Here is a 7,679-nt window from a genome sequence, read left to right as displayed (position 1 = left end):
AATTGAATGAACATGGTCTGGATAGCCCACAGACATACCATAAACATTTCTAGGACCCATAATTGGTCTCCTTTATTTTTGACCCATAAATATATAATTTTAATATCCATACGCAGTAAAAAAAGTCAAACTTCCCTTTCCTCCTTAGATGCCTTAGACTACACTAAGAAGTGGCTGGAGGAAACGGTGAAGTTCCTGAGAGAAACGGACGGTTGTGGCGCTGCCTCCGATCAGTCTTCATCGCTCGCTTTCCTAAACGTTCACAATCAGGCATATCTCCGCCTGCTCAGGTGGGACCACGCTGTGGATCTCTTCCCAGAGGTAGGCTCTCGGGCCTTTGGTGTTCTTTATTGGTTGTTTTGGTTTTGTTGCTTACCCTTGAATGAGTGTGGTTTCCGTGCAGACGGTTCTGATGGATCAGGTCCGGTTCCAGGAGATGCAGCAGGAGGCCGAGCGGTTAGTTCTGCTCTCCTCTGTGCTCCTGATAGTCTACACGACGACAGGAGAGGCCATCTCAGGCCTGCCAGGACTGATGGAGACCCTTAAAAACACTGTCAGCATCATGCTCGCAGACATGCACGCACAGTGAGTACAAATATTCACTGGAAGTTTATTTAGCTCTGCTAGCGATAAAAAAACTTATAGCATTGGCAGATACGACGGAGTGTTAGGGCCACACAATGAGATTATTATTATTTTTGGTCTCTGGTCTTTGTTTATTAAAACAAAATTATTTAAACTTTAACTATTCTTCATCTCTCTTTGATATTGACTCAAAATAATGTTAAAAAAAACCATCAGATTCTTCTCTACAGTCTGTGTTGTTAGCCGTTGTAGGATCGCTCTGTTTACATGCAGACATTCCCCTTTGACATCACTTCCTGTTTCTTCACAGGCAAATTTCTGAACAACCGTTCATCTCAGCGGCGTGAAATTTGTTTTGCAATATGTTATCAATGTTATCTTTCCACAAATGCATCCTGTTTATCTAAAAAAGTTGATGTCACCGGCCCTTTAATAACATGGTGGCGTGTATTTAATGCTTTTTAGTTTTTAGTGGCAAAAAAAACTGATATTAATTTATAATGCTATTAGCAGGTTAGCGGTTGAGCGGGACTGTGCTCACTTTCCTTCCATGCTAGGACAGGTTTTAATATAACTTTATTTTCTGAGGTCTTTTAATATACGGGAGGCCTTAGCGACCATCGGGGAGAAACTGTGTGTTGAGCTGAGTCACTGCCTGAGCCACCATGGATACTCGCCGTTTTCAGCCGACCGTAAGGGTGCCCTGATGGGACAGATCTCCGCCATCGCCGAGCCAGACAACACCGTCCGTAAGCTGATGGGTAAGAAGAGCGTCGCTCGCCGTACGTCTCCGTCCCCCCCTCATCAGCACCATTTGTCTTCCCGTAACTCCTCTCTCCTCACAGACTCCCGGGTTCAGAGCTACCTCCTGGCTTCCCTGGAGTCCAGTCAACACAAGACCCCGCCTCCTCTCCCGGGCGGTCTGGCTCCCATCAGCAGGGAGCTCAAAGAGCTCTCGGTTCGCTTCAGCCGCCTGGTCAACTTCAACAAGCTGGTCTTCTCCCCGTTCTACCAAAAGATCCTCCAGGAAATCCTGACGTCGGGGGAGAGCCCCGGCACGCAGACATAGAGAGGATCGGTGTGGCGAGGGGATCTGCGGTTCTGCTGTTGCCCCTCTGTAAAGGGAAGCCAGCTCTGCAGAATGTGCACCTTAAACTCACCTGATCTAAACAAAAACACCAATTCAGTTCTGATTACTCACAGTGTTATTTAATCAATAAAATAGTAATAATTGTGACTTTTACATTAGTTGTGCTGGCATAAACTTAAATGGTATCACTAGCAGGGGTTCTGTTGGAGAACTGACTATTTATTACGGTTGCAATAAGACATAGGGTGGTTATCGGTGTCAAGGAATACTGCAGTGTTAAAAACAAATTTTTTGTCATACGGTTATGGTTTAAATGTTTTTTTTTAAGATACCAAAGACAAAATGTTTTTTTTCTCTCCACTCCAGTCACGTGAAGCGCCGAGCAGCGCTCCGCCTTTCCTACCTTTTGCTTCGAGCCATCATTCAGTCGTGTTTCATAGTCGAGGAGGGATATCTCCTAAACTTTTATACAACCAAACGACATGTCTTTATATAAGATAACGTCGGTTAGTTGTACATTTGGTCTGGTGGAAAACTGAGTTAGATATGAAGATTTAAAAGTGATGAAAACAAAAATAAACCCTTTCATGTGGAAATTACACAAAAACAATTGTTTTCTGACTGTGTATGCCTCTTGTCTGCAGAACAAGCTGTTTAAATACAGAAAGGTTAAAAATAATGTGACATAACGCATAATACGGCCCCATTTCTGTTCACGTTTGCTGTTATTTGTTGATGGACTGAAACATGCATTTTACATTTTTGTAATTTACGTTTGTGACTTTTGAGACAAATTTTTCATGCTGATAAAACACTCTTGGATCGGTTCATCGTGTGATGAATATAATCCTGACAAAAACACGATTTGCATAAATAAAGTTGTCCAAATAAATTTACTAAAGGGAAGGTCAACAAGTACTGTGGTCTGACTGAACTAGCTGTTTAAATGTTACTTAGCTTTAGCTTTCTTTTTTTCTTCTTTAATAACGGATTGTTAATTCCTGTTGGTTCTATAGATGTTGAACTATTTTATTTTGATGGACTCTTGTTTTTGAGTCTAACATTTGTCTTTTGCAACTGCTAAATGCAAAACTTTTAAGTTATGTTTCTTGTTCTCCAAATGAGTAACACCGCGACTGATTCACTGCACAGATGTTTGTTGTTGAGTGTTCACAAAATGAGCAAATAAAGCATTATTTGTCCCTCAAAACTGTCTTCTTTACTTTAATTTGTAAAAGCAGTATGTTGAAAGAATAGATTGATGCTTTGTGGAGTTATTGGTGAGTTGTGACATATTATATTCTAATATTTTAAAAGATAGAGTTTCAATTTGATCATATGAACGTACCTAAGCATGTAGTACTCATACCAGACAGTCGATGAAGCCAGAACCTTAATTTAAAAACCCTAAAACAAGAAACACTGAAACATGTATTATTTATAAATACACAGCAGGACTTATTAAGCCTAATTTTATCAACATTTCAATAATTAGTGTTACGTTATTGTGAGATAAGTAATTAGATATGTGTGAATATATCCTGTGTGTATGGAAGTGAAATGTTTTGACTGACGGAGCTCATTGGCTCCTCCCACCACCCCTTCCCAACAACCCGCGCATGCGTATAAGCAACAATTGACTGACGGAGCTCATTGGCTCCTCCCACCACCCCTTCCAAACAACCCGCGCATGCGTAGAAGCAACAAGCCATAGAACCAGCAGCAGCAACAGCTAGCCAGCAGCAGGCTATCAGTCGCGGACGGGGCGCAGTAACATGTAAAAGTTTACAAACATCGACCTTCGTCCGAAGTAGACGCAAGACCAACGTTCGACGAGTCCCGGGACGGCGGACGACATCATGGATTATATCCCGCTCGTGTAACAGCGAGGTTTTTTTTTTTTTTTTTGCGTTAGAAAGAGCTTCAAATGTGCGAAAAGTCGCTGGGTCCGTTCTCGTCGTTGGAACAAGATGGCAGCAGAAACAGCAGCGCTGGTGCAGAGTTTCACTGTCACTGTGGTGCGGATCCTCGGTGCTAAGCTGTTCTTTGACGCTCCGTGTGATACATTTTGCTGTTGTTACTGAAGGTATGTCACCTCACCTGTAAAACCTGGCAGTCAGAAACACTTTCTGTGGTTTGTTGGCTGTTTAGCAGCTACGTTTTAACCGTTCAGGGAAAAGGTTTCGCTCGCAGTTAGCCTGTTTGCTAACTTTAGTCTTATCTTTAGGAGGCAGGTGTAAACCCCCAGGAGCTAATCACTTTAAGTAAACTGCAGATGGTTGATTTTAATGAGTGTGAAATTAGCAGGCTTAGTTGTAATTTTTGCTCATGTTTTGTTTTTGTAACACACTGTTGATCACTTATTTATTTAAAAAAAATGCTAGTTTGGTCGTTTCAGGTGAAGTAGGTTACCCCACAAAGCTTACCACTTCAATAAATTGCCACAACAGAAGTTTCAACAGGTGTCTTGGTTTGTGTTACCCATCCCCCCTTACTTGCACGTACAACACACACACACCCATATGTTAACTGTCACTTAGATGAATCTGTAACAAATTTTACAGATGTAAAAGCACGCCAGCTGAACATGCAAACACTCTGTACGTGTGTGTGTGTTTGTCCCCTCTGTGATGGATCTCTATTTCAGGCTCGGATCTGGTCGTCCTGTGGGATATCTGGCTACACAGTTTGGCAGAAGGTGTAACAGCTGAGACGGTGCAAGTGTCCCTGAAAGACTGATGGCAAGCATAGTGAGGAGGATAACACATTTACACCATGCTGACCAAACCCCATGATGGTGGCTCTTCTGCTGTTGTCAGTAATTCTTTCTCTGTTGCATCATCGAGCTATCAGTGCCTGGCCTTCAAGCTTTGGGTGGCAGTTAAAGAGAAGACGAGTCTGTCTGTGTATAGTTTGATGTATAATTATGTTTGGCTGCTGGAATTGTAATTATAACCTGTTGGCTTTCTGGAAGTTATGGCTCCAACTTTTATGGTGTTGGTCACTTAATCCAGTTGTCAGTTCAGGTTTTTACATGGGGAGTAAAGAGAATCTGGTTAAACAGTCAGCAGTTTGTTGAAATTCGCTGCCCTTACATGACAGAAGATATGAGGTGTGTTTCTTGTAAAGTTGACTCTGAGGCACACCCGTCTGCCTGTCTGAGCCTGTGTGTGCAGTTTGGGAGTCTTTTTGTTCTTAAACTGATAAAACCGTTCGAGTGGCCTGTGTGGGACATGTGATCGAGCCTGTGCACTGCGGTCACTGGACTCTGGGTCTACGGCTCTGTTTGGAAACCTTCAGGAAGCGTGGCTAACAAGCTGGGCCTCTGCCTGTTTTCAGCTTATCACGGCGCAAAGACCTGCTGCAATGAGAGGAATGTGCTTACAAAAAAGTTAAATGGAATCTCAACATTTGTTTTTTTTTTTCGTCAGAGAATTATGTGTTGACGTGTATCAATAAATGGATTTGTAAACGCTAATATCAGTGACATAGTAGTTTGTTTTGTATTTGCAACGAACACGGATAACAATCACATTTCAGGTTTTGGTGTCAGTGTTTGGAACAATTTTTGTACATTTAGAAGTTTTACTTTCTCCTAAAGCAGGGATCTGCACATCTGGGGCCACATGTAGCTCTTTGGTCCCTCTGCAGTGGCCCTTTGAAAATGTGACCAAGCATAACAGATTTTTTTTGTTTTTTATACTCACAACAAAAAATTAATTTGTATGCAAAAATATGATCAAAAAAGTAAAACATGTTAGCTCATACTAGCCTTTTATTTACTTAAATAATCCAACTTCTTTCTCTCGAATCCATTAAAATTACCTTTAAAGAATTTGAAGACTACATAGTAAGAATTAGAAAAAATACACCTGAATAGTTCAGTTGTACTAGTTTTTATGAAATTCAGGATAAACTATGTACAGTATTTTTTTCTTGTTTACATGAATGTGGTCTTTTCATTTGTCCCGATGTGTCAAAATAATAATAAATAATAAAATTCATAATGTATTTTTTAGTTTTATAATGCCACATCCACTGGCCGTAAAGGTGTCCAAAAAAGGTCATAAAAAGGCCCACGGTCCACCAGTTGATAATCACAGTTGTAGCTTGTTTTGTGGCTCTGAACACATTTTATTAGTGCGCCAAGCAGCATAAATGGCTCTTTTTATCGTGAAGGTTGCCGAGCCCTGACCTAATGGATAGGAACTGAACTTTCAGTGTGTGTTTTTTTTTTTTTTTGCAGAAAGGAAATAATAAAAAAGCAAATAAAACATTTTGAGTTTCTCCATTTTATAATTTGCCCATGATCAGAGTTGTCTAAAACACTGTTACAAAAACACATTAGCAATATGAAGCTTAAGTTAGGACACTTGTTGATAAGCTTTAATAAATCTATAACTTACAAAAAAAAGCCTGTTTAGGCAGTGTCAGTATGAGATGTACACAGCAGCTGATCAGTTCATCTGTTTGTTGTGAGCCTGTCACTGGTTGTGCGTTTGCAGGAAGGCTCTCCTTAGTTGTGCAGTGGAATTTAACAGATTGCACAAGACTAAGAAACCCTCTGTCAGGCTTTGAGTGCTTACCCTGCTATCACCCTGATGGAAAACAACAAGCACACTGTGAAAATATTCAGTTTTGGGTTCTTGTGTTACTCTATTGGAATGTACACAAAAAGTAGTCTTTAATGGTACAGACTCAGCTGACCTGAAGAAAACCTGGATTTGAATGTTTTAAGACTATTTGACTCAAACTACAGACTATAAATGTGACATTTAAAACTTATTTTGCAGTAATAAAGTTGTATGAATGCTATTTAAAAGTGTTTTGTAGCAAATGTGTGGAAAGCGACAGAGTTGTGTCAGTTCAAATGTTGCATTATTCAGATTTTAGGCTATTCACTTCTGTATTGATTAATTCTGGTGTCATTTGTACACCAGGCCCAAGATTAGGTTGTTGCCATGATGGAGCGTCGCAACATGACTGCTCTGTGGTTCTTGAACAGTTTGTCAATGGTGTGTCAGACAGTGAGGCCAGGAAAAGATTAGTTAAGAGATCAGTTATAAGTCGTTCTGTTGCTGTAGAGTATCTTTGGGAAATTCTCCTGAAGTACAGAACCGTTGTCGTACGTCATGGTGTATCGTTTTTCTCTCTGTTTGCTGTGCGCTTTTACTTTGGATGAAACTGACCCCCCAGTGTAGCATGCTGGAACAAGCCATAGATGCACCGGGCTTCCCCCAGCTCCCGTTACAGAAGACTAGTTCCCTTTTCCATGAAGGGAGAATGTTGTCTTTACTTTGGTGGTTTTTAAATCAGTCTTTTTTTTTTAAACTTTTTTGTTGTCCACAACTTCCCCCAGGAGGATGGAGAGAGGAAGATGGTATTTCAGTTTCATCACTTCCTCTTTTATTTATTTATTTATTTATTTATTTATTTATTTATTTATTTATTTATTTATTTTTTAAACAAACTTTTCACTAGAGTGAAACAGTTTCAAGCTGACTACACTTCAAGCTTCTGTGATTCATATGAGCAAAACTTCCACAAATGTTTTGAGATTTTCTGGAGATTACTTGACAAATGTGACAGGGTTGGGCAAGATTATTATTATTTTTTATCTGCCCTGTCGGGCAGGTGACGAAAAGTGTTACCTACCCAACATGAAATGTTACCTGCTCGAAACAAAAATGTTCAAAATTTGATAAAATATAAGAAAAACTTATGCCGTATTTGTACGACAAAAATATTAACATAGTTACATAGGTACATAAGATGACATCTGATTTAGCTGATGCGAACTTTGCAGACTGAGTTACTAACAGTCAGTCAACCTTTTTACTAGGCCTGTGTATTGGCAAGAATTTGGCGATACGATACAAATCATGACAGAGGGGTCACGATAAGATATATCCCGATATATTGTGATACTGTAAGCAAGGCGATATATTGTGATATGTTGTGATTTTTTTGTCCAAAAATTCTATTAAATAAAAACCTCTTACTG

The 7,679-nt window shown here is 40.1% G+C and overlaps 2 protein-coding genes across 2 annotated transcripts in view; both read left to right on the top strand.

Annotated features, from left to right (window-relative positions):
* Nucleotides 1-2,885, top strand: part of tcp11l1 (t-complex 11, testis-specific-like 1) — a gene marked incomplete at its 5' end in the record, with an annotated part of 4,159 nt that extends 1,274 nt beyond the window's left edge. The window contains 4 exon segments of the mRNA XM_014030655.1: nucleotides 149-321; nucleotides 404-585; nucleotides 1,174-1,346; nucleotides 1,431-2,885. Coding sequence (XP_013886109.1) covers nucleotides 149-321; nucleotides 404-585; nucleotides 1,174-1,346; nucleotides 1,431-1,654 — 752 coding nt within the window.
* A 482-nt stretch (nucleotides 2,886-3,367) lies between these two features.
* Nucleotides 3,368-7,679, top strand: part of LOC106534133 (homeodomain-interacting protein kinase 3) — a gene marked incomplete at its 3' end in the record, with an annotated part of 12,823 nt that continues 8,511 nt past the window's right edge. The window contains 1 exon segment of the mRNA XM_014030652.1: nucleotides 3,368-3,761.

This window comes from Austrofundulus limnaeus, unplaced genomic scaffold (assembly GCF_001266775.1).
Source record: "Austrofundulus limnaeus strain Quisiro unplaced genomic scaffold, Austrofundulus_limnaeus-1.0 Scaffold1097, whole genome shotgun sequence".
NCBI lineage: Eukaryota > Metazoa > Chordata > Actinopteri > Cyprinodontiformes > Rivulidae > Austrofundulus > Austrofundulus limnaeus.
Note: the sequence above shows the minus strand (reverse complement) of the source record. Positions and strands in the feature narration are given on the sequence as shown.